Raw genomic sequence first — 23,077 nt, 5'->3', positions numbered from 1 at the left:
CCTGGCGAGAATGGAAGGGGGGGGCTGCTTTGCCCACAGCTGCTGGGGGCTCAGGGGCGAGCGGTTGAGCCTTGTCCCCAGCAGGAGGCCTGGGCCATGCCTCGACAAAGCCCCCCTGTGCCAGGCTGGCTCAGTGGCCTTGGGCCCCATCGGGGGGATGAGTCCAGGTGCCGCAGCCTCACGGGCAGGGGAGGGGCAGAGAAGCCAAAGCCAGACCCATGGCAAGTTCCTACAGCTCCTTTATTAGGCCTTGGAGGCCACAGCCCAGGACCCAGGGTACCGTGGTGGGTTGGGGGCTCACCCAGCGAGCAGAGAACAGGGTGCCAGGGGTTCAGAGTGGAGGGGTTGGGCCCACAGGCACCCCCAGAGCGTGGGGGGGGGAATTGCTGGTTCTTAGAACAGCCCAGGGGGGGCGCGATCCGAGCAGCCCTGCGGCGAGTCGCAGTCAGTAAAGCCGAGCCCACGCTGGCCCTGTGGGATGAGGCGAGTGCTGGGGTCCGGCAGCCCCCGCTTTCTATGCCGTGGGGGGGGAGGGGCCCGCGATGGGCTCCCCCCCTTCCAGCGCCACCTGCCTGGCGCCGCCTTGCAGAGAGACCCAGGCTTTGCCCCCTGCGGAGAGACCGGCAGCTCAGCGACAGGGGCCCTTGCTGGGGTATCACCCCCCCAGCCCTCCCTCCCTCCCCTCCTTCAGGGCACCCTGGCCAGGCCGCCTCTTCCCCCGCCAACCCCATTCCCGGGGGAGCCCAGCCAGGGCAGCCCCTCCCCTGCTCCCTGGGGGAGCCCCGCAGTGGGGTGGCACAGGGCGGAGTGGGAGGCCGGAGCCGCGGTACCTGCGGGGGGATCCCACGCCGCTTGCAGCTGGAGCTTGGCACCGCTGCTCAGGGCGCCCTGCGGGACGAGAGGGGCGCTGAAGGGGGGCACGGGCACAGCTCTCACCTAGGCAGTGGGACTAAGCCAGGCTCCCTGCTCCCACTGGCTCCCCGTGGGGCAGGTACTCTGGGGTCCAGGGCCTGGGCAGCCTGCCGCAGGTGACGGGCGGGGGCTGCAGTGGGGTCACCTGCAGAGGGAGCCTGAGCTGATGCCACATGGAAACAGCTCCTGACATGGGCCCCAATTGGAGCCGGTTCCCCCCGAGAGGGGAAAGGCCCCATTCCCCACCCCCCTGAGCCAGCCAGTCCCCTGCCCTGGGGCAGATCGGAGCTAGCCCCCCCCGAGAGGGGAAAGGCCCCATTCCCCACCCCCAGGCCAGCCAGTCCCCTGCCCTGGGGCAGATCGGAGCTAGCCCCCCCCCGAGAGGGGAAAGGCCCCATTCCCCACCCCCGGGCCAGCCAGTCCCCTGCCCTGGGGCAGATCGGAGCCAGCACCTCCTAGAGGGGAAAGGCCCCATTCCCCACCCCCCGGGCCAGCCAGCCCCCTGCCCTGGGGCAGATCGGAGCTAGCCCCCCCCGAGAGGGGAAAGGCCCCATTCCCCACCCCCGGGCCAGCCAGTCCCCTGCCCTGGGGCAGATCGGAGCCAGCACCTCCTAGAGGGGAAATGCCCCATTCCCCACCCCCCGGGCCAGCCAGCCCCCTGCCCTGGGGCAGATCGGAGCCAGCCCCCCCGAGAGGGGAAAGGCCCCATTCCCCACTCCCCGGGCCAGCCGGCCCCCTGCCCTGGGGCAGATCGGAGCCAGCCCCCCCGAGAGGGGAAAGGCCCCATTCGCTGCCCCCAGCCCTGGGGCAGAGTGGAGTTGGTGCCTCCTGAAGGGGAAAGGCCCCATGTCCTGAACTTGCCACCCCCTGACATTAAAGTTCCTCATAGATTTTGGCTCCGTTACCTTCTCTCCTGGCTCCAGCTCCAGCTCCGTGAGCTCCGGCCACCTCCTGGCCTCCTGCCCTGCTATGCCATTGTGTCCTGACTCCAGGAGGAGCTCGGCCGGGCTGGCCCCTGGTGCCAGGCAAGGCCCGTGGGAGGGCTCCACCCATGCCTCTCCACCTACGGGGAGACGGGTGAGGGCTGAGTGTCTGGCACTCGCTCTGCTGCCAGAGCAGCGGGCGACCGTCCAAGCTGGCTCAGGGGCTGCTGGGCTCCATCAGGTACCCCACTCCGCCAGCCTGGCTGACGGCAATTCAGGAACCCCGCCGCCTCCCCCCGGAGCAGAATGCCCCCGAGTGACAGCCGGCCAAGCAGCACTGCGTGGTGCCCTCCCCAGGGGGTTTCCTGCCGGGGGCTGTGTTGGGGGTGGGGGGCAGACCCGCTGGGGGGTTTCCTGCTGGGCCGTGCTGGGGGAGCGGGACAGACCTGCCAGCCCAGGTGACCCCAGTGCTGGCTCAGCCCAGCAGCTCCTGGTGTGTGCGCACGATGGCACCGTCCTGCCCCGAACACCCACCTGCCCCGGGGTCCTCGCCAGGCAGGGGGGCTGCAGCTGTGGAGGGGCCGGGCTGCCAGGGCCAGGAGGGCGCTGGCTGGGGCAGAGGTTCCACGGAGAGGGAACCTGCGCTGGAGAGAACCGGGCAGCTTGGAGCAGGCTCCCCCACGGCCAGTGATGGGCGAGTGGGATCAGCGAGAGGCCCAGTCTGCACATCTGGGAGCCGGTCGTGGGGCCCCTCAGTGGGCACTGACTCTGCCAGGAGGGAGCCCTCAGAGGGGCCCTGGAGCAATAGGGGAGCCTCCTCCATGGGCGGAAATATAGCTGGGGGCTGGTTTGGAGACCTCAACCCATGGGGGATGCTGGGGGACAGAGACACTGGGGAAGGGGGGCTGGCCAGGGGTAGAGAGAGAAGAGGTGGAGACCTGGCTCTGGGAGGGCTGACAGGGCGTGGGGGGCTGGCAGAGGGCGGAGACCCAGCTCTGGGAAAGGCAGGGGGTGGAGAAGACCCGGCTCTGGGAGGGCTGGCAGGGGCAGGAGACCAAGTTCTGGGAGGGCTGTCAGGGGATGGAGACCCGGCCCTGGGAGGGCTGGCAGGGGATGAAGACCCGGCCCTGGGAGGGAATGGAGACCTGGCCCTGGGAGGGCTGTCAGGGGATGGAGACCCGGCCCTGGGAGGGCTGGCAGGGGATGGAGACCCGGCCCTGGGAGGGCTGGCAGGGGATGGAGACCCGGCCCTGGGAGGGCTGGCAGGGGATGGAGACCCGGCCCTGGGAGGGGATGGAGACCCGGCCCTGGGAGGGCTGGCAGGGGATGGAGACCCGGCCCTGGGAGGGCTGGCAGGGGGTGGAGACCTGGCCCTGGGAGGGCTGGCAGGGGCAGGAGACCAAGTTCTGGGAGGGCTGTCAGGGGATGGAGACCCAGCCCTGGGAGGGCTGGCAGGGGGTGGAGACCCGGCCCTGGGAGGGCTGGCAGGGGGTGGAGACCCGGCTCTGGCAGAGGGGGCAGGGGGTGGAGACCCGGCTCTGGCAGAGGGGGCAGGGGGTGGAGACCCGGCTCTGGCAGAGGGGGCAGGGGGTGGAGACCCGGCTCTGGGAGGGCTGGCAGGGGGTGGAGACCCGGCTCTGGGAGGAATGGCAGGGGGTGGAGACCCGGCTCTGGGAGGGCTGGCAGGGGGTGGAGACCTGGCTCTGGCAGAGGGGGCAGGGGATGAAGGCCTGGCAGGGGATGGAGACCTGGCTCTGGCAGAGGGGGCAGGGGGTGGAGACCCGGGTTCAGCCAGGCTGATGGGAGGCAGAGTCATGGTTCCATCTGGACTGATGTGGAACAGATCTTTGGTTCTGGGCTGAATAGCTGGAGCCAGGGGCCCTGTCCTGGGTGGGCTGGTGGGGGGCAGGGGTTTGGCCCAAGGCGGGCTGGTGGGGGGCAGGGGCCCTGTCCCGGGCGGGCTGGTGGGGGGCAGGGGTTTGGCCCAAGGCGGGCTGGTGTGGGGCAGGGGCCCTGTCCCGGGCGGGCTGGTGGGGGGCAGGAGTTTGGCCCATGGCGGGCTGGTGGGGGACAAGGGCCCTGTCCCGGGTGGGCTTGTGGGGGGCAGGGGTTTGGCCCTGGGCAGGCTGGTGGAGGGCAGGGGCCCTGTCCCAGGCAGGCTGGCGGGGGACAGGGGTGTGGGTCTGCGTGGACTGGCAGGAGGGGCAGCCGTGCTGGAGCGGGACTCAGAGGTGCGAGGGCTGGAGGGGGCCGGGAGGAAGTCACCCGGCGAAGTGTGGGGCTCTGGCCGGCGGAAGATGTAGGCAGACTCAGTCAGGCTGCGCTGGTAGCGTAGGTAGGGCCTATGGGGTGCTCCTGGGGGGAAAGCACAGAGGAGATTGTCAGCGGCTGCTTCCCCTGCCCCTCCCGCACCATCACCCACCACTGTCATGCAGCCACCTCGGGGGGGAACACAGCAGCTGCTTAACCCGTAGGCCCCTAATAGCTCCCTCGTGCCCCCAGCAAATGGCAGGCTTGGTTTGCAGACAGCAAACCTGATCCGAGAGCTCCCAGCAAGGCAGGATTTCAGCCAAATCCCACATCCAGCGGAAAGTGCCCAGGGGAGCGCAGGCGCCGGGGGCTGAGACACTCACCTGGCCTGACACCCAGGGGCGAGGGGGGCGACTGGGCACCCGAAGTGGAGCTGGAGCGTTCCCGCTGCCTGAAGAACTCCCGGGGATTCTGTGAGCGCTGGGAGACCAGCGTGGCCGCCTCCTGCAACGCACAGAGTGAGGGGGGGCCTGAGGGGCCGGGCAGGGGGCTCTGCATCCCGGCCCGAGTGGGGAAGATGTTAGTGTTGGCCTGGCCCAGCAGGGGGCGTCCTGGCCAGGTGGGGGGCAGGAGGCTAGGACAGGCCTGGCCCAGCAGGGGGCGTCCTGGCCAGGTGGGGGGCAGGAGGCTAGGACAGGCCTGGCCCAGCAGGGGGCATCCTGGCCAGGTGGGGGGCAGGAGGCTAGGACAGGCCTGGCCCAGAAGGGGGCGCTCTCTCTCTCTAGGCTCCCATCACTTACCACTGCCTTCTCGATGGACTCACTGCGCCGGAACCGGTCCCGCATGGCCTCCTCGTGCTCCCGCTGCTGCTGCTCCTGGGACGGGATGGGGTAGAGACCCTCAGAGAGCTGGGGCACTTAGCAGTGGGGGCAGCTCGAGGGGGGCTGGGCCCCCACGTCCTCTGCCCCCCAGCTCCTTGCGCGCTGCCTGCCTTGGTTCATGCTCCTTCCTGGGGGCTGGCTCCCAGCCGTGAGACGCACTGTGCCCCTCCGTACTCAGCCTGTGCCCACCCCAGCTCCGACGCGGGCCCCAGCCCTCCCCTGCCGGCCCCATCTCCTGCTTGGCCCCATCTCACCGCCAGCCCACTGCTGGCTGCCGGCTCCCTGATGTAGGGGCAGGGCGGGCACAGCTTCCACTCACCCATCGGGCTTTCTCCTTCCTCCGCTCCTCGGCCTCCAGCCGCGCCTGCTCCTTCCTGCAGGGAGGGACCCAGGTCAGCCGAGGAGCTCGCGAGCCCTGGCGGGGCCTGGCTCCGCCGGGTGCAGGGCCCCAAGGCAGGCCTGCGGGATGGGGCAGGGGCGCCAGGCCTGGCAGCCCTGGGGGACTCACCTCTGCTCCTCGATCAGCCTCTCCTTCTCCTTGAACTTGCGCTCTCGCTCAGCCGCCTCTCTCTTCTCCTCCTCCATGCGCTCACGTTCCCAGCGCCTACGCTCCTCCAGCAGCCGCCGGCGCTCCTCCTCCTTCCGCTGCTCCTCTTCCCTCTGGGTGCAGCACAGGGCACGGGGGGCTGAGCTCCGGGGGACCCCAAACAGCCTCCAGCACCGGGGCGGGGGCAGGGCAGCGAGGGGATCCCTGCAGGGCAGGGGCAGGGGCAGGGGCAGGGACCGATCCCCGAGTCCAGGTGCTGAGCTCCCACCAACACCCGGAGCAAGGTGGGGAGGTCAGCACCTGGCCCAGACCCCCTGCCCGGGCACTGCCCCCTCCCTCTGTGTTTCCAACCAGCCCTGCTCCCAAGGCAGGGGCCCAAGTCGTCTCCCCCAGGGCAGTACTGCGGGGATGCACCGGGGGCAGCATATACAACAGAGCACTGGCCACATTCCCACAGGGAACCTGCCTGAGACCCCCCTTCACTGGAACATTTGGGGGACTCAGCCCCGACGGGAGCCACGGGGGGGCAGGGCAGGATCAGAGCCCAGAACCCCGCAGGGATCAGCCTGAGGCGGGGAGGCCAGAGCCTGGCCCTGGGAGCAAGGAGCACAGAGGGACTTGTGGTCCGCGAGCTCCAGTCAGGTGGTCCGCGGATAGTCCCTTCTAGGGTGCACACCTGGCCCACCACACACGAGAGAATGAAGCGCCGTCCACCACATGTAAGGTGAGGTGGTGGCCTTGGGAGGACTAGGGGGTAGGTGGGAGGGGGCAGTGGGGTGAGGTGGGGGAAATAGGAAGTAGGTAGGGGCAATGGGGTGAGAAGAGGGGGTGGGGGAGAATTTGGGACGGTGGCCAGAGAGAGAGGCAACTTTCTCAAGCTCCAGGGCTGCAGCAGCCAGGGAAAGAACCTGCTCCTTCCCAGCCCAGCTCGGGGGCTGCCATGGCAGGAGAGAGACCCCTCCTCCTTCCCAGCCCAGCTCAGGGGCTGCCACGGCGGGGAGAGAGGGAGAGACCCCCCTCTCCTTCCCAGCCCAGCTCGGGGGCTGCCACGGCGGGGAGAGAGGACTGATATTAAAATATGAGCTGTGTGCTTTTATTTGTAGAACAAAATAATTTAATTATTATTAAGTTTTTGTATGTAGCACTTTTATCCAAAGCGCTTTGCACTCGCAAGCTAACGGGACAAACAACATTTGGAAAGATCATTAAGGGGTCCGCCAGGACCCTCAGCAATTTTCAAGTGGTCCATGAAAAAAAAGTTTGAGAACCACTAGACTAGTCCAAATGTCCCACTCATTCAGCATTCCCGCACCTCCCGATTAAACCTGCTCCAGGGGGCACTGTGGGGAGCAGGGCAGGAGCCCTGGCTGTGGGTGCAGTTCCCGGCTGCAGAGGTATGGGGCAGGGCCTGGAGTGCGGCTCATGACCTGTGCAGGGGATCTCTTGGGACTGCGCTGTCTGCTCACCTCGGCCTGCGCCCAGAACGAGTCCCGTTTGGTCCTGCGGATCTCCAGGGCAGGGTTCGTTTTCCTGTAGTTGGTGCCCTGCGGGGAGATGCAGAAATGGGTCCAAGGGGGGCTCAGAGTAGCCCTCTCCCTGGGACATCTCCATCCCTGTACTGGGCCATGGCAGCTCAGTGAGGGGGGAGGGTCCCAGGGCCCTGCATGCGGCATCACCCCCCCCTTGCCCCGACCAGGCTCCCGTCTGCACCCGGTGCAGCACATGCCAGCCTGGCACGTCTGCAGGGAGCAAATGCCAATGCAGCCCAGAGGGAAACCCCAGCGGCCCCTCCCTCTATGCACCCCACAGCATCTGTCCGTCAGGCCCCAGTCCACACACTTTCCCACACACACCCCCCGTCAACCCCCCCCGCCCCCCCACTCACCACCAGTTCCTCAGAGCTGCTGGCTGGTGCTCGCCTGGAGACGCTGCCCCCTGCTGGCGCGAGCTGGGACAGCACGTGATGGAGCCCCTCCTGCGTCACCTCCTCGGGGCGGCGGGCGCTCAGCACCAGGCTGGCCTCCTGCACGAGGGAGGGGAGGACAGCTTCACCTCTGCTCACCCCAGGCCTGGGAGCCGGGGAGCCCCCCAAGGGGAGCCCAGTTGTCCTTCCCACCCCAGCCTGGGAGAGGGGAAGGCGGCTCTCCCGGCACAGGCCCTGGATGCATCCTGCTCCCAGCTCCGGCCTGTGCCCGCATCGGGCGGGACGCTGGCTGGCTGGTTGCAGCCTGTCTCTGGCAGATTCCTGCCCATCCCTGGCTCCATTCCCGGGTATTTATAGGTTCTTGGGCTCCAGATGGTGGAGACTGTTTCCCTCTGGCTGCTGGGGCTAGGCCATGCAGGGGGCTGGGTGCCCGGGCTGGGGGAGGGTGGGACAGAGAGGGCCACTCACCAGGGGCCTGCTCCCGGCCCTTGGGGGGAGGGGAGCACCCCTGCACTGAGCGAAGGCTCCAGCACTGGGAACGGGGGAGACACAAGCAACAGATGGGGTGGGGGGGGTTGGAGAGGGGCCCCAGCTGCTCCCCCACCCCCTTCCTGCCCAGGGAAAGCCCCCCAGGTCCGGGGCCAGGGAGCCGGGCCAGGGCTGGGAATGGCAGAGCCTGAGTTAGCAGTGGTGGGAATGTGCTGAGCAAAGCGTCCGAAGGCCAGGGGCTGCCCAGGGCAGGGGTCCCAGCTCGGGGAGAGCCAGGGAGCGAGTGGGACGGAAACAAAGCCAAACACCAGGGACGTGGCAGGGGCTAGGGAAGTGTGGGGGAGCGGCCAGACAGCCACAGCCCGGAGCTGAAATGGCGACAAAGGCTGGACACACCCCACCCCCACAGCGCCCCCTGCTGGGAGAGGCTGGAGCTGGCGTGGCCAGGAACACCCCCCCCCCCACAGCCAGCACTCCTGCCCCGCCCCCCACAGCGCCCCCTGCTGGGAGAGGCCGGAGCTGGAGTGGGCAGGAACAACCCCCCCCCGAGCCAGCGCTCCTGCCCCGCCCCCCACAGCACCCCCTCCTGAGAGAGGCCGGAGCTGGCGTGGCCAGAAACAACCCCCCCCACAGCCAGCGCTCCTGCCCCGCCCCCCACAGCGCCCCCTGCTGCGAGAGGCCAGAGCTGGAGTGGCCAAGAGCCCCCTCAACAGCCAGCTCCTACCCTGCTCCACACAGCGCCCCCTACTGGACCAGGCTGGGACTGGAGTAGCCCAGAGCTCCCCCACAGCGCCCCCTTTCAGACAGTCTCTGTGACTCCTGTCTCTCATGTACCCCTTGCAATGCCCAAGTTCCCTGTGGTGCCGCCCGCCGGGCAGGAGCTCACCTTGAAGAAGGCCTTGATGGCAGGCAGATGCCCCGCACAGGTCTGTCTGTAGGACTCCGGCACCTTCTCCCCCACCTGGGCACCAAGCAGACATCAGCTCAGCCGGGCAGCCGGTGCCAGAGCAGGGCCCCAGACCAGGCCAGCTCATTCCACCCCCTGTTGGGCTTTGCGCCTCCATGGCTGGCTGCCGTGTGCTCCCCCTGCAGCCCTGGAGAAGGGGCCCCCCAAAAGAGACCCGGCTCCCCCACCTCTCTGTGGATACAGAATTTCACTGAGCTCGGCAGGTGGCCCCTGCACTTGTCGCCAGGGCTGGGGCTCGCCTAAGAGTCCACTCCCCTGCAGGGCGCTGTCCCAGGAGTCAGCCCAAAGGTTCCCTTCCTCAGTTTCCCTCCAATCCCCTCAGTCGTCCAAGTGCCCACTTGCCCCCCGTCCCCCTGATCTCCCCTCAGACATCCTGCAGACCCTTACGTCCCCTTGTTTGTCACTTGGCCCCCTTAATCGAGCCCCCAACTGACCCCACCCTGCAGTGTGCAATTGTCTTTGGGAGTGCCTGCCTGGAGCCGGAGAGCGCTGAGCCCGTCCTCCCAGAGCTGGAGGCCCCCTGCTCCGGAGGGTGGGGCCCTGCTGCCCAGAACCACGGACCCCGGGGGGCTCTGGGTGGGCAGCTCGCCCAGGACAGTATCGATTCGCTCGGGGGCTCCCCCAGGGATCAGAGTCACAGCCAGGCTCTGCTCAGACAGCACCAGGGCCGGGTGTGGGGGAACTGGCAGCCGGCCCCAGAGCTCTCCGAACTGGGGAGTCAGGTGTCGGGGGCAAGAAAGCACCCCAATCTGCTGAGAGGCCAAAGCTGGAGTAGGGGGAGCTCCCCCACAGCCAGGGCTCCCACCCCATGCCCCACAGTGCCCCCTGCTGCAAGAGGCCAGAGCTGGAGTAGCTCATTGTGGAAGTGGGGGTGCCCAGGGCCTGCCGCCCCCAGCCCCCCACCGCTGGCCCTCCAGGGGGGCCGCAGCTGCGTTGTGCAGAGCGGAGAACAGCCTGCGCCCCAGGTAGGGCCATGTCAGTAACGCGAGTGCGGCCCGTGGGGTATTCAGGGCACGTGGGGCACACGCAGCGCCCTGCGCCGGGGGCTGAACACACGCAGGCCTGCAGGGGGTACCCAGCCCCGACGAGCCCCTCCCCCCATCGGATGCCACGGGGCTGAGACAAGGAGCTGCTTAGGGCCCCATATGTGACCCCCTGCCGCCCCCGAAGCCTCCCTGCTACCCACCCATCCACAGAGTCCCCCCAACCCGTGCCCCCCTCACCCCGCCCCCGTGAGCAGGAATGAGAAGCAGTGGCAGCTGGGCCCTGCCAGCGGGTGGGGAGGCCCCACAGCACTTGATGAGGAGCCTGGAACAGGCCCCAGGCCCCCAAGCAGCCCCCCAACCAGGGACCCAGCTCCCCAACCAGCCCCAGCCCCCCCAAACAGGGACCCAGAAAAATTCAGGTGGGTGCTGCATTGCCACAGGCACTAGGGGGCGCTATAAGCACCCCCAGTAAGTCTGACCCCTGGCAGAGGGCAAAGGGACCCCTCCCCAGCTGGGGCTGGGGCCCTCCATGCCCACCCTGTCTGCAGGTGCAGGGCCCGCCCCCCGTCCCGTGACTCTCACCCAGTTGATGAGGACAACGCGGGGCTGCCCGGAGCCGGGGTCCTGGACGCGGCATAGGCCGTACATGATGTTGGTACTGGAGAACTTCCTGGCCAGCTCCTCTGCCCCACCAGCTGCAATAAGACCGGGGGGGGGTTAGCAGGGCCCAGCCCCCCAGAGTGCTCCAGGGGACACTAGGGCAGACCCCCACTGCTTGCTGCCCCCACTCCCTGTCTGGGGGAGGGGTATTGGGGCAGCCTCCCTATCCATCCTTATCCCTACTGCCCACACAGGGGGCGCTGGGCCAGGGCGGGTCACTCTCCCCGGGCCGTCAGGGCTGCACTAAGGGGCTTTGGACTGCAGGGAGCAGGGTGGGGGGCAGCGGGGGGCGCTCTCCCCAGGCCGTCAGGGCTGCACTAGGGGGCGCTGGGCGCAGGGAGCAGGGTGGGGGGCTCAGCGGGGGGCGCTCTCCCCGGCCGTCAGGGCTGCACTAGGGGGCGCTGGGCGCAGGGAGCAGGGTGGGGGGCAGCGGGGGGCGCTCTCCCCGGGCCGTCAGGGCTGCACTAGGGGGCGCTGGGCGCAGGGAGCAGGGTGGGGGGCAGCGGGGGGCGCTCTCCCCGGCCGTCAGGGCTGCACTAGGGGGCGCTGGGCGCAGAGAGCAGGGTGGGGGGCAGCGGGGGTCGCTCTCCCCGGCCGTCAGGGCTGCACTAGGGGGCGCTGGGCGCAGGGTGGGGGGCAGCGGGGGCCGCTCTCCCCGGCCGTCAGGGCTGCACTAGGGGGCGCTGGGCGCAGGGAGCAGGGTGGGGGGCTCAGCGGGGGGCGCTCTCCCCGGCCGTCAGGGCTGCACTAGGGGGCGCTGGGCTGCAGGGAGCAGGGTGGGGGGCTCAGCGGGGGGCTCTCTCCCCGGCCGTCAGGGCTGCACTAGGGGGCGCTGGGCGCAGGGAGCAGGGTGGGGGGCAATGGGGGTCACTCTCCCCGGCCGTCAGGGCTGCACTAGGGGGCGCTGGGCGCAGGGAGCAGGGTGGGGGGCAGCGGGGGGCGCTCTCCCCGGCCGTCAGGGCTGCACTAGGGGGCGCTGGGCGCAGGGAGCAGGGTGGGGGGCAGCGGGGGGCGCTCTCCCCGGCCGTCAGGGCTGCACTAGGGGGCGCTGGGAGCAGGGAGCAGGGTGGGGGGCAGCAGGGGGCGCTCTCCCCGGCTGTCAGGGCTGCGCTAGGGGGCGCTGGGCTGCAGGGAGCAGGGTGGGGGGCTCAGCGGGGGGCGCTCTCCCCGGCTGTCAGGGCTGCGCTAGGGGGCGCTGGGCGCAGGGAGCAGGGTGGGGGGCAGCGGGGGGCGCTCTCCCCGGCCGTCAGGGCTGCACTAGGGGGCGCTGGGAGCAGGGAGCAGGGTGGGGGGCAGCAGGGGGCGCTCTCCCCGGCTGTCAGGGCTGCACTAGGGGGCGCTGGGCGCAGGGAGCAGGGTGGGGGGCAATGGGGGTCACTCTCCCCGGGCGTCAGGGCTGCACTAGGGGGCGCTGGGCTGCAGGGAGCAGGGTGGGGGGCAGCGGGGGGCGCTCTCCCCAGGCCGTCAGGGCTGCACTAGGGGGCGCTGGGCGCAGGGAGCAGGGTGGGGGGCTCAGCGGGGGGCGCTCTCCCCGGCCGTCAGGGCTGCACTAGGGGGCGCTGGGAGCAGGGTGGGGGGCAGCGGGGGGCGCTCTCCCCGGCGGTCAGGGCTGCACTAGGGGGCGCTGGGCGCAGGGAGCAGGGCGGGGGGCAGCGGGGGTCGCTCTCCCCGGCTGTCAGGGCTGCACTAGGGGGCGCTGGGCGCAGGGAGCAGGGCGGGGGGCAGCGGGGGTCGCTCTCCCCGGCTGTCAGGGCTGCACTAGGGGGCGCTGGGCGCAGGGAGCAGGGTGGGGGGCTCAGCGGGGGGCGCTCTCCCCGGCTGTCAGGGCTGCACTAGGGGGCGCTGGGCGCAGGGAGCAGGGTGGGGGGCAGCGGGGGGCGCTCTCCCCGGCCGTCAGGGCTGCACTAGGGGGCGCAGGGAGCAGGGTGAGGGGCTCAGCGGGGGGCGCTCTCCACGGCCGTCAGGGCTGCACTAGGGGGCGCTGGGCTGCAGGGAGCAGGGTGGGGGGCAGCGGGGGGCGCTCTCCCCGGCCATCAGGGCTGCACTAGGGGGCGCAGGGAGCAGGGTGAGGGGCTCAGCGGGGGGCGCTCTCCACGGCCGTCAGGGCTGCACTAGGGGGCGCTGGGCGCAGGGAGCAGGGCGGGGGGCAGCGGGGGGCGCTCTCCCCGGCTGTCAGGGCTGCACTAGGGGGCGCTGGGCGCAGGGAGCAGGGTGGGGGGCTCAGCGGGGGGCGCTCTCCCCGGGCCGTCAGGGCTGCACTAGGGGGCGCTGGGCGCAGGGAGCAGGGCGGGGGGCAGCGGGGGTCACTCTCCCCGGGCGTCAGGGCTGCACTAGGGGGCGCTGGGCGCAGGGAGGAGGGTGGGGGGCAATGGGGGTCACTCTCCCCGGGCGTCAGGGCTGCACTAGGGGGCGCTGGGCGCAGGGAGCAGGGCGGGGGGCAGCGGGGGTCACTCTCCCCGGCCATCAGGGCTGCACTAGGGGGCGCTGGGCTGCAGGGATCAGGGTGGGGGGCAATGGGGGGCGCTCTCCCCGGCCGTCAGGGCTGCACTAGGGGGCGCTGGGCGCAGGGAGCAGGGTGGGGGGCAGCGGGGGGCGCTCTCCCCGGCCGTCAGGGCTGCACTAGGGGGCGCTGGGAGCAGGGAGCAGGGCGGGGGGCAGCGGGGGGCGCTCTCCCCGGCCGTCAGGGCTGCACTAGGGGGCGCAGGGAGCAGGGTGGGGGGCAGCGGGGGTCACTCTCCCCGGGCGTCAGGGCTGCACTAGGGGGCGCTGGGCGCAGGGAGCAGGGTGGGGGGCAGCGGGGGGCGCTCTCCCCGGGCGTCAGGGCTGCACTAGGGGGCGCAGGGAGCAGGGTGGGGGGCTCAGCGGGGGGCGCTCTCCCCCGCCGTCAGGGCTGGCCCCATTTGGCCCCAGGGGGTGCTGCGACAGCGAGCCCCAGTTCTGTGACGACTGTCGAATCCCTCCTGCGTCTGGGTGCGGCCCCGGCGTGGGGGGTGCTGGCAGGTCTCTCAGCGGGACGCCAGCCCACGCTGCTGGGGGGCGTTAGAGAGCTGCCGGGTGGCAGCACCCGGGGACGGCTCCTTAGCCGTGGCGGTGGCCGTGTGGGGCGGGCAGCTGGGAGAGGGGGCTGTGGATCCAGGGCCTCGGCACCTCTTACCTCCCGAGTCCAGGAGCTTCAGCTCATTGTGCTTCCCATACGCAAAGACGGCCCTGGAGCGGGGCAGAAGGGGAGGTCAGACAGGGCGGGGGGTATTGGGGCAACCAATCTTCTCCTCCACCACCCCCAGCTCAAACACCTGCTTCACCCCCCACCCCCGGGCTGCCAGCCCAGCAACCCCCTCCACAGACACTGGCCCATTCTACCGACCGCCCGAGCCGGGGCTGGATCCAGAGTCTGGCAGGACAGAGACTGTCCAGACTGCCGGGAACAGTGACCCCAGGCCTGTGTGGGGCGTCTGTGTAACATACAGCAGGGGTTCTGACCCACGGCGGTGCAGGGCGCAGAGCCCCGCGGGGGCGGTGTTGGGGACGGGGCGGATCTGACCCACGGCGGTGCAGGGCGCAGAGCCCCGCGGGGGGCGGTGTAGGGGACGGGGCGGATCTGACCCACGGCGGTGCAGGGCGCAGAGCCCCGCGGGGGGCGGTGTAGTGGACGGGGCGGTTCTGACCCACGGCGGTGCAGGGCGCAGAGCCCCGCGGGGGGCGGTGTAGGGGACGGGGCGGATCTGACCCACGGCGGTGCAGTGCGCAGAGCCCCGTGGGGGGCGGTGTAGGGGACGGGGAGGTTCTGACCCACGGCGGTGCAGGGCGCAGAGCCCCGCGGGGGGCGGTGTAGGGGACGGGGCGGATCTGACCCACGGCGGTGCAGCGCGCAGAGCCCCGCGTGGAGCGGTGTAGGGGACGGGGCGGATCTGACCCACGGCGGTGCAGGGCGCAGAGCCCCGCGGGGGGCGGTGTAGGGGACGGGGCGGATCTGACCCACGGCGGTGCAGGGCGCAGAGCCCCGCGGGGGGCGGTGTAGGGGACGGGGCGGATCTGACCCACGGCGGTGCAGCGCGCAGAGCCCCGCGGGGGGCGGTGTAGGGGACGGGGAGGTTCTGACCCACGGCGGTGCAGGGCGCAGAGCCCCGCGGGGGGCGGTGTAGGGGACGGGGAGGTTCTGACCCACGGCGGTGCAGCGCGCAGAGCCCCGCGGGGGGCGGTGTAGGGGACGGGGCGGATCTGACCCACGGCGGTGCAGAGCGCAGAGCCCCGCGGGGGGCGGTGTAGGGGACGGGGAGGTTCTGACCCACGGCGGTGCAGGGCGCAGAGCCCCGCGGGGGGCGGTGTAGGGGACGGGGCGGATCTGACCCACGGCGGTGCAGGGCGCAGAGCCCCGCGGGGGGCGGTGTAGGGGACGGGGCGGATCTGACCCACGGCGGTGCAGGGCGCAGAGCCCCGCGGGGGGCGGTGTAGGGGACGGGGCGGATCTGACCCACGGCGGTGCAGGGCGCAGAGCCCCGCGGGGGGCGGTGTAGGGGACGGGGCGGATCTGACCCACGGCGGTGCAGGGCGCAGAGCCCCGCGGGGGGCGGTGTAGGGGACGGGGCGGATCTGACCCACGGCGGTGCAGGGCGCAGAGCCCCGCGGGGGGCGGTGTAGGGGACGGGGCGGTTTGACACGCAGCGGCATACGGCCAGCGCCCGGCAGGTCTATTGCAACACAGAGTCCAAAGGGGGTCAGGCAACATGCTCCCCTCCCATCTCCTGTCCGGGGCTCTTGGGCAGATCCATCTCCCCGCCGAGGGAGCGGCCTGAGACAGCCTAGCGTCCCCCTCCACCATATCCCGCCTTGCCTCACTCCTCTGCATTCCCCACCCCCCGCGGGGGGCCAGCCCTCGGTTACCCAGCGTATGCCAGTCGCTCTGCCGCCGGCAGAGCCCTCCCCGCCCATGCCAGCCCCAGCCCTGCACAGGCTGCTCCATCCCCAAGTGCTCGGGGTCAAACTGCAAAGGTCTCCTGCTCCCGAGTGCCCAGCCCCTGCACACACCCCCCGCCAGGGTCGGCCGCAGAGGACGGGCTTTTCCTGCAGGCCCTTGAGAGGCTCAGGCAGGAAAGAGGTTGGGGGCCAGGGGCTGCAGGCTCCTCTCCCACCCTGGGGACTTGGGCTCCCTGATGGCGCATGCCACCCGCTCAGGGGCCAGTGGGACGGGAAAGCACCCGCCCCTGCCCCACACACTTCACCCCCAGCCTCCATAGCTCCAGCTGCTCTGCCCCTGCCCAGAGACCCCCAGGACACCTGCAGGCCTGGCCTCCCCTCCGGTCAGCTCCTTCCCCCCATCCCGGCCTCCCCTCCGCTCAGCCCCTCCCCGTCCTGGCCTCTCCTCCGCCCCAGCCCCTTCCTGGCTCAGGGTATGGAAGTGCATCCGACAGCATCCGCTCCAGGACAATGGGGCTGCAGGATCTGGCACAATGGCAGGAGGACCCGTGGCAAGAGCACCCCTGCCAGGTCCCCCTGCCTGGCTCAGCGCAAAGGGGCGCACGTGGCCCACAAACAGCCCCCAATGGGCAGCACTCCCACACTGATTCCCCCCCGATTCCCCCCGACACAGCCAGCTCCTGCCCCACCCCCACAGCGCCCCCTGCTGGGAGAGGCCGGGGCGGAGTTGCTGGGAGCTCTCCCCACACCCAGCTCCTGCCCTGCTCCCCACAGCACCCCCTGCTGGGAGAGGCCGGGGCTGGAGTCGCCGGGAGCTCCCCGCCCAGCAATCTGGCCCTGTTCCCTGCAATGCTGCCATTCCAAGACACGACATATTCAATTAATTTGCTCAGCTTCCGCTGCGGTGCATCTGAAGCGATCCTGAGGCCCAGCAAGGGGCGGATAATGCGGGGGGAGTAACGTACACAGAAGCTGCCCTATAGGCCAGTCCCCCTGACCCGGGACCCATCACGGCCCCTTTCGGTGCCTCTTGGCCAAGCCAGACAGACTGGGGCACGAGCCTGTGAGCAGCCCCAGCCCCTGGGGCAGGAGGAGCCTGGAGCCGCGGCCGGGTGCTAGAACCGAGAGAAGCTGGCTCGGATCCCGGCGAACTGAGTCCCTCTCTCCAGGGAGGCTGTCTCCCCAAGCCTTCCCCAACCCGCCCGCGCTCCCCCCAGCTCCCTTTGTCTCTGCGCGGCGCCAATTACCAGTACATGTGACAACATGCTCTGCTCCGAGCACACGCAGCTGCGGAGCTCTGGGAACACGCATGTGGCTCTGCGTGTTCATTTGAACACAGGCAGGTCTGGCATGCCAGAGACTGACGGGGGCGAGATCCTGCTCTGGTGTAAATCTGGAGCGGCTCTGGCTTCCCACAGCACGGCTGGGCCATGCGCTGGGCATGGCTTTCACTGACATGGGCGCCTTGTGGCCTGGGCGGGGCATGGGAAATGGGTGCCAGCCCCTCGGGGAAGGCGTTGCACAGACAGTAAAAACACCCTGGTGCCAGGGAACCCCAGTGCAGGTGGGGGCTGGCCAGAGTCAGGGTGAGGGGCAGAGCCGTGGTACCATGCGCCTGGGGGGCAGGAAGGTGGCAAGATGGGGGATATGGTGATGGGGGCTCAGCCCCCAGCTCCTGCCTGCCGCTGCCCCCTGCATTCCTGCCTGGCTTGCGCCCAGCGTCTCCACAGGGCGACGTCACCGCTCAGTTGGGCCCAAAGAGAAACAGGCCAAGCCACAGAGCTGCATGTGGTTTCTGGAGGAAGCCCTGCTCCCGTCCCAGCGCCGTGGGGAGGGAGGAGGGGCGCTGGGGACGCGAGACTGGAGGGAGCCTGTCCTGCAGAGCCGAGCCTGGGCCCAGCGTCAGGAGGCTTGGGGGTCTTTCCTGCAGCCTTGTGCCAGGGCCAGAGAGTCTGGCCTGGGAGGGCGAGTTAATGGGGGGGCTTCCTTCCTGCGGGGCTTGTCTCCCCTGGAGAGGGTGCGGGAGACGGGATGGCTGCTTGTCCCTAATGTGTGTTTAACTCCAATGCCTTCGTTGGAGGCCAAGGCCTTAGCCGGAGCCGCCCCTCTGCGAGGGAGCGAGACTTGGCAGCACGCTCCAGGGCCGAAAACTAAAGGGCCCAGGGAGCATCGCTACCCCCGTGCCCCCACATGCCTCAGCACCTCCTCCTGGCACGTCTCCACAGGGCCCATCCCGGTGCCACTGCGGGACCAGAGGGGACACCTCAGGGCAGTGCGATGGCCCCAGAGTCCGGGCTCAATCCGCACCCGGATAACTCGTGCAGCTCCCCTGAATCCCGCTGCTGGCTTCCAGCGACGCACCCGCAGTCCCTGCCCTGTGGCCCTACTTGGCGCTTTGGGATCCTGCTGGGAGAGGCCAGGGCTGGAGTCGCCAGGGGTCCCCACCCCAGCCAGCGCTCCTGCCCCGCCCCCCACAGCGCCCCCTCCTGGGAGGTGACAGAATTGTTGCTGTAGGAGGTCCAGTCTCCTGTCCCTATGGCCTTCCCCAGAGCCACTCCCTGGATTAGCAGAGCTCAGCAGCCCAGCTCCTGTCCGGCGAGTGCCGTGAACTCCTCTGGGTTAAGCGGCTTGGAAAACAAGTCCAAAATCCACTGCCATTTCATAACCAGGGTCCTCCCACCTTCCCCTCCCCCGCTCACTAGCCCCCCCCGCCCCCGAAAACCCCAGCCAGTCACTCCGCAGAACTGCAACCTCGACATTTTCCGCTCGCAGAAATCCCACTGTCCTGGGGGAGGGGCAATTGGTGCTCCCTCCATGGGGGGGGGGGGGGGGATGACTCCCTGTGGGAGGGCAGTGGCAGCTGGGAGGGGCGGGTTAAAGGCAGCCTGGCAGCGCCTTGCTAGAGGTGCGGGTTAAAACAGGAATTGTTCTCTGGCAGCCAGACAGCTGCTGTTTCCCCCAAACACCCTGCGGTCCAGCGAGCTTTCGAACAGCGGGGGCTGGGAGGCAGGACTCCTGGGTTCTATTCCCACCTCTGTGGGGAGAGTGGAGTCCGGGGGGGGGGGGGAATAGAGAGGCAGGACTCCTGGGTTCTGGTTCTCACACTAACTTGCTGTGTGACCTTGGGCAAGCCACTTGCCTGCTCCATGCCTCAGTTTCCCCAGCTCCTGCTCCCTGTCGCGTGGGAACAGTGCCCAGAATGCAGGCTCAGTGGCTCTGTGACTCCCTGGAGAAGACCCAGGAGCTCACAGGCCTGGGCTCATGGCAGCGCCCGAGCCCCAGGCAATGCCAGCAACACCAGCTTTGCCTTGAGGTTCCTGGTCTCTCAACCCCACCAAGGGGGGAGAGGGGGGCAGAGAGCACCGCTGAGCGTCAGCTCCGAGCAAAGGGCTCCGGGAGAGTCTGTTCGGTCCCCCAAACCTCCTCACACACCCGCCCCATTGTGCCTCCCCCGCACAGCACCCCACCCCACCCTTCTCTGCCACCGCCCCACCCCACTGCACCGCCCCGCACAGCGCCCCACCCCCACCCTTCTGTCACCGCCCCATCCCACTGCCCCCCCCGCACTGTCCCCCACCCTTCTCTGCCACTGTGCAGCCCCCACCCCACTGCACCCCCCCCGCACAGTGCCCCACCCCCACCCTTCTCTGCCACTGTACAGCCCCCACCCCACTGCACCCCCCCGCACAGCGCCCCACCCCCACCCTTCTGTCACTGCCCCATCCCACTGCCCCCCCCGCACTGTCCCCCACACTTCTCCGCCACTGTGCAGCCCCCCCCGCACAGCGCCCCACCCCCACCCTTCTGTCACTGCCCCATCCCACTGCCCCCCCGCACTGTCCCCCACCCCCACCCTTCTCTGCCACTGTGCAGCCCCCACCCCACTGCCCCCCCCGCACTGTCCCCCACCCCCACCCTTCTCCGCCACTGTGCAGCCCCCCCCGCACAGCGCCCCACCCCCACCCTTCTGTCACTGCCCCATCCCACTGCACCCCCCCGCACTGTCCCCCACCCCCACCCTTCTCTGCCACTGTGCAGCCCCCACCCCACTGCACCCCCCCGCACGGCCCGGCCCGGCCCGGCCCGGCGCTCACCAGCCGGCGGAGGCGCGGCGGCCCGCGATGTCCTCCTTGGCGGCCAGCAGCGCCAGCCGGTGCGTGTCCAGGTCGGGCCGGCTCATGGCTCAGCCCCGCGCTCCCCGCTCTGCCGGGCCGGAAAGTTCCTGGCGAGGGAGCCCCGCGCCGGCCCCGCCTTGCCCGGCCCCGGTCCCAGCCCGCGGGGGGGGAGGGAGGGACCCGGGAGCCCTGCCCAGCTCCGGGGGCGGGGGGGGAGTTGGGCTAGTGGTTTGAGGGGGGCGGGGGCGGGGCGCCAGGACTCCTGGGTTCTCTCCCCAGCTCTGGGAGGGGAGTGGGGCACCAGAACTCCTGGGTTCTGTCCCCAGTAGTGTGAAGGGAGTGTGGGGCTCCTGGTAAGAGCCCGGGAGGGCTGGGAGCCAGGACTTCTGGATTCTGTTCATGACGCAGTGTAATGCCTTAGAGTGAGTCCCTCCCTCTCCTTGTGCCTCAGTTTCCCACTCTGTCCAGTGGGGATTCTGATCCAGGAGCTCCTGTGAGACTCAGTCAGTTGGGGCTTGTGCACCCAATGGACTTAGTCCAGAATAGCTGGTGCACTTTAAATTTGCACTCTACTTAATCCAAATTAACTCTGAAGTGTAGACAAGTCCTTAGTAGCCAGACAGAGCTTGGAGCTGCCCAGCACAGCATGTCCTTCTCTCTGTCCGATCCCACTGTGGCTCGCCCCCATTTGTCTCCAGCTGAAAATCTGTGGCAGACCCAGTTTATGTAGGGCCTGCGGAAACATGCAGGTGTTGCTGAAGCAGCCAGCAGGAGGTGCACCGGTGCTCGGGGCTGCTGGGGCGCTACCTGGGACGCCCCAAGTGGGGGCTGGGGGGCAGTGGCCGTGCAGAAGCAACATCTCTGGGGTTCGAGAGGATGCGTGGGCCAAGTGTGCGAGGTCCCCAGGCTGGGGGGCGAATGGTCCCATGACACGGGGAGCCGGGCTCTGATGGGGCCTGCTGCATTGCTTGGGCCCCGCGTTCTGTCCCCAGGGGCTGTCACTGTCCCAGGCAATGTGGACCTGGGAGGCAGCTCCCCAACGGCTCCATATCCCATCCTGGGAGCCCATCAGGCTGAAGGGGGCAGCGCTGCCCCCCTCCCCCTTTGGAATCTGGCGTTTGCTCAGCCCTTGGCCCCGGGGCAGCTGGCAGAGGCCGCAGCAGCGAGCGGCCTGTTCCCTTATTTGGTCAATGAAACCACCAACGAAAACCCCAAAGCCCCAGGAAAATATTCGCAGAGCCAGGACTGGCCAGCTGGAAAAATGCAGGGGCTGTACCCTCTGTGCACAGCTCCCAGCAGCTGGGATGAGACCCATCCCGGCCGTACCCGGGCACGCAGGGGGAGTGGCTGGGGCTGCCTCCCCCCAACAAACCACCGGGCCATACAGTCCTGCTCCATCTCAGCCGAGCCTGGCCCAGCAGCCCAGCTCCTTCCACGCTTCTCTGTACAACCTGGCATCCCCACCCCCAGCCCTGGACCGGACCCATGGGCCCATCGAGCTCAGTAATCCTCTCCCCAACCTGGGCCAGACCCAGGAGCCCATCTACCCCGGTATCCTGCCTCGTTCGAAGGCTCCCTCCCCTGCCACTGGCCAGTTGCCCAGGGCTGATCTCGGTGGGCGGGCAGGCCGTCTCCAGCATCCGCTCTCAGGCCCTTGCTGTGCGGGTGTCAGGGTTCGGCTCATGGGTGTCTCCGGCATGCTGTCCGACTGGCCTGTTCCCACGCACACCCCGCTCCACTGTGCCAGGAGCCCAGGGAGGATGCTGCTCCCCACTGCCTCCTGCGGGCTGGTGAGATGGCGGGGCTGGGCCCAGCAGGGGTGGGAGAAACAAGAGGTCCCAGATCCTTGGCACCCCCACCTTCCATCCCGAGTGCCCACAGATGATCCTGTGCAGTTCCATATACACACCATCCTCTATCCCTGCACACAGCCCCCGATCCCGCAGTCCCCAGCCCCCATCTCAGCACAGCACCCCAGCCCCCAGCCCTTTTCCCCATCTCAGCACACAGCCCCCCAGACCCAGCCCCCATTCAGCACACAGCTCCCCAGCCCCAGCCCCCATCTCAGCACCCAGCCCCCCAACCGCCAGCCCTTTCCCCATCTCAGCACACAGCCCCCCAACTCCCAGCCCCCATCTCAGCACACAGCCCCCCAGACCCCATCTCAGTACACAGCCCCCCAACTCCCAGCCACCATCTCAGCACACAGCCCCCCAGACCCAGCCCCCATTCAGCACACAGCTCCCCAGCCCCAGCCCCCATCTCAGCACCCAGCCCCCCAACCGCCAGCCCTTTCCCCATCTCAGCACACAGCCCCCCAACTCCCAGCCCCCATCTCAGCACACAGCCCCCCAGACCCAGCCCCCATCTCAGCACCCAGCCCCCATCTAAGCACAGCCCCCCAGCCCCCAGCCCTTTCCCCATCTCAGCACACAGCCCCCCAACTCCCAGCCCCCATCTCAGCACACAGCCCTCCAGACCCAGACCCCATCTCAGCACACAGCTCCCCAGACCCAGCCCCCATCTCAGCACACAGCCCCCCAACTCCAATGCACCTCTCATCTGAGTACCCCCGAACTCCATGCACTCATTCCCCCTCCTCCAAGCACCCAGCCCCCACCTCCTCCCATCTTCAGGCAGCCGGGCCCCAGTGCTGACCCTCGTCCTTCAGTTCCATACATTTCCCTTTGACGCCACCTTGTGGGCACAGCCTGCCTCCTGCGGGCCAAACTGCAGCCTGCCCCTGGGAGTCGGGGCTCCGGTGCGCAGGGCTGGGGGGCTGGCACACCCAGGTGCGGGGTGGGTGGAGGACAGTTCTCTGGTTCCCAGGCCTCCTCCTCCGAGCACCCAGCACCCCGAACCCCCTGCACCCCCAGGCCTCCTCCTCCGAGCACCCAGCACCCCGAACCCCCTGCACCCCCAGGCCTCCTCCTCCGAGCACCCAGCACCCCGAACCCCCTGCACCCCCAGGCCTCCTCCTCCGAGCACCCAGCACCCCGAACCCCCTGCACCCCCAGGCTTCCTCCTCCGAGCACCCAGCACCCCGAACCCCCTGCTCCCCCAGGCCTCCTCCTCCAAGCACCCTGAACCCCCTGCACTCCCAGGCCTCCTCCTCTGAGCACCCAGCACCCTGAACCCCCTGCACCCCCAGGCCTCCTCCTCCAAGCACCCCGAACCCCCAGGCCTCCTCATAGAATCATAGAATATCAGGGTTGGAAGGGACCCCAGAAGGTCATCTAGTCCAACCCCCTGCTCAAAGCAGGACCAATTCCCAGTTAAATCATCCCAGCCAGGGCTTTGTCAAGCCTCCTCCAAGCACCCCGCACCTCCTGCACCCCCAGGCCTCCTCCTCCGAGCACCCAGCACCCCGCACCCCCTGCACCCCCAGGCCTCCTCCTCCCAGCACCCCGAACCCCCTGCCCCCCCAGGCCTCCTCCTCTGAGCTCCCCACCCCACGGATGGGGCAGGGAGGAGGGTGCTGTCCCTGCTGCTCGGCTGGGTGGAGGGGA

General features: G+C 69.6%; 1 protein-coding gene across 4 annotated transcripts; it reads right to left on the bottom strand.

The window, feature by feature from the left end:
- Nucleotides 1-221: 221 nt before the first annotated feature.
- LOC125635186 (drebrin) lies at nucleotides 222-19,767 on the bottom strand. Of its 4 annotated transcripts, XM_075128197.1 has the most exons (15): nucleotides 19,548-19,767; nucleotides 13,694-13,746; nucleotides 10,462-10,574; nucleotides 8,813-8,887; nucleotides 7,399-7,536; nucleotides 6,980-7,057; nucleotides 5,475-5,626; nucleotides 5,286-5,340; nucleotides 4,886-4,960; nucleotides 4,469-4,589; nucleotides 3,584-4,190; nucleotides 2,370-3,532; nucleotides 1,818-1,975; nucleotides 831-888; nucleotides 222-609 (listed from the first exon to the last, which is right to left on the bottom strand). In XM_075128197.1, exons 1-15 carry the CDS (start codon nucleotides 19,631-19,633, stop codon nucleotides 515-517), a joined length of 3,027 nt encoding a protein of 1,008 aa, XP_074984298.1. In that variant the 5' UTR covers nucleotides 19,634-19,767; the 3' UTR covers nucleotides 222-514. The 4 variants fall into 4 exon arrangements, with proteins under 4 accessions (XP_074984298.1, XP_074984297.1, XP_048702498.1 ...); XM_075128196.1 differs by having other exon boundaries at nucleotides 2,370-4,190; nucleotides 19,548-19,766; XM_048846541.2 differs by lacking the exon at nucleotides 2,370-3,532 and having other exon boundaries at nucleotides 4,101-4,190; nucleotides 19,548-19,749.
- Nucleotides 19,768-23,077: the final 3,310 nt, after the last annotated feature.

Source organism: Caretta caretta, chromosome 4, assembly GCF_965140235.1.
Source record: "Caretta caretta isolate rCarCar2 chromosome 4, rCarCar1.hap1, whole genome shotgun sequence".
Classification (NCBI taxonomy): domain Eukaryota; kingdom Metazoa; phylum Chordata; order Testudines; family Cheloniidae; genus Caretta; species Caretta caretta.
This window is presented reverse-complemented; position numbering and strand designations above follow the sequence as displayed.

Coding starts and splice junctions, on each gene's coding strand:
- LOC125635186 (XM_075128196.1), bottom strand. CDS start 19,633: ATGAGCCGGCCCGACCTGGACACGCACCGGCTGGCGCTGCTGGCCGCC. Junction 5,627..6,979: donor CGTTCTGGGCGCAGGCCGAG/GTGAGCAGACAG, acceptor TGCTGCACCCAG/AGGGAAGAGGAGCAGCGGAA. Junction 4,191..4,468: donor GCCCCTGGGTGTCAGGCCAG/GTGAGTGTCTCA, acceptor CTTTCCCCCCAG/GAGCACCCCATAGGCCCTAC.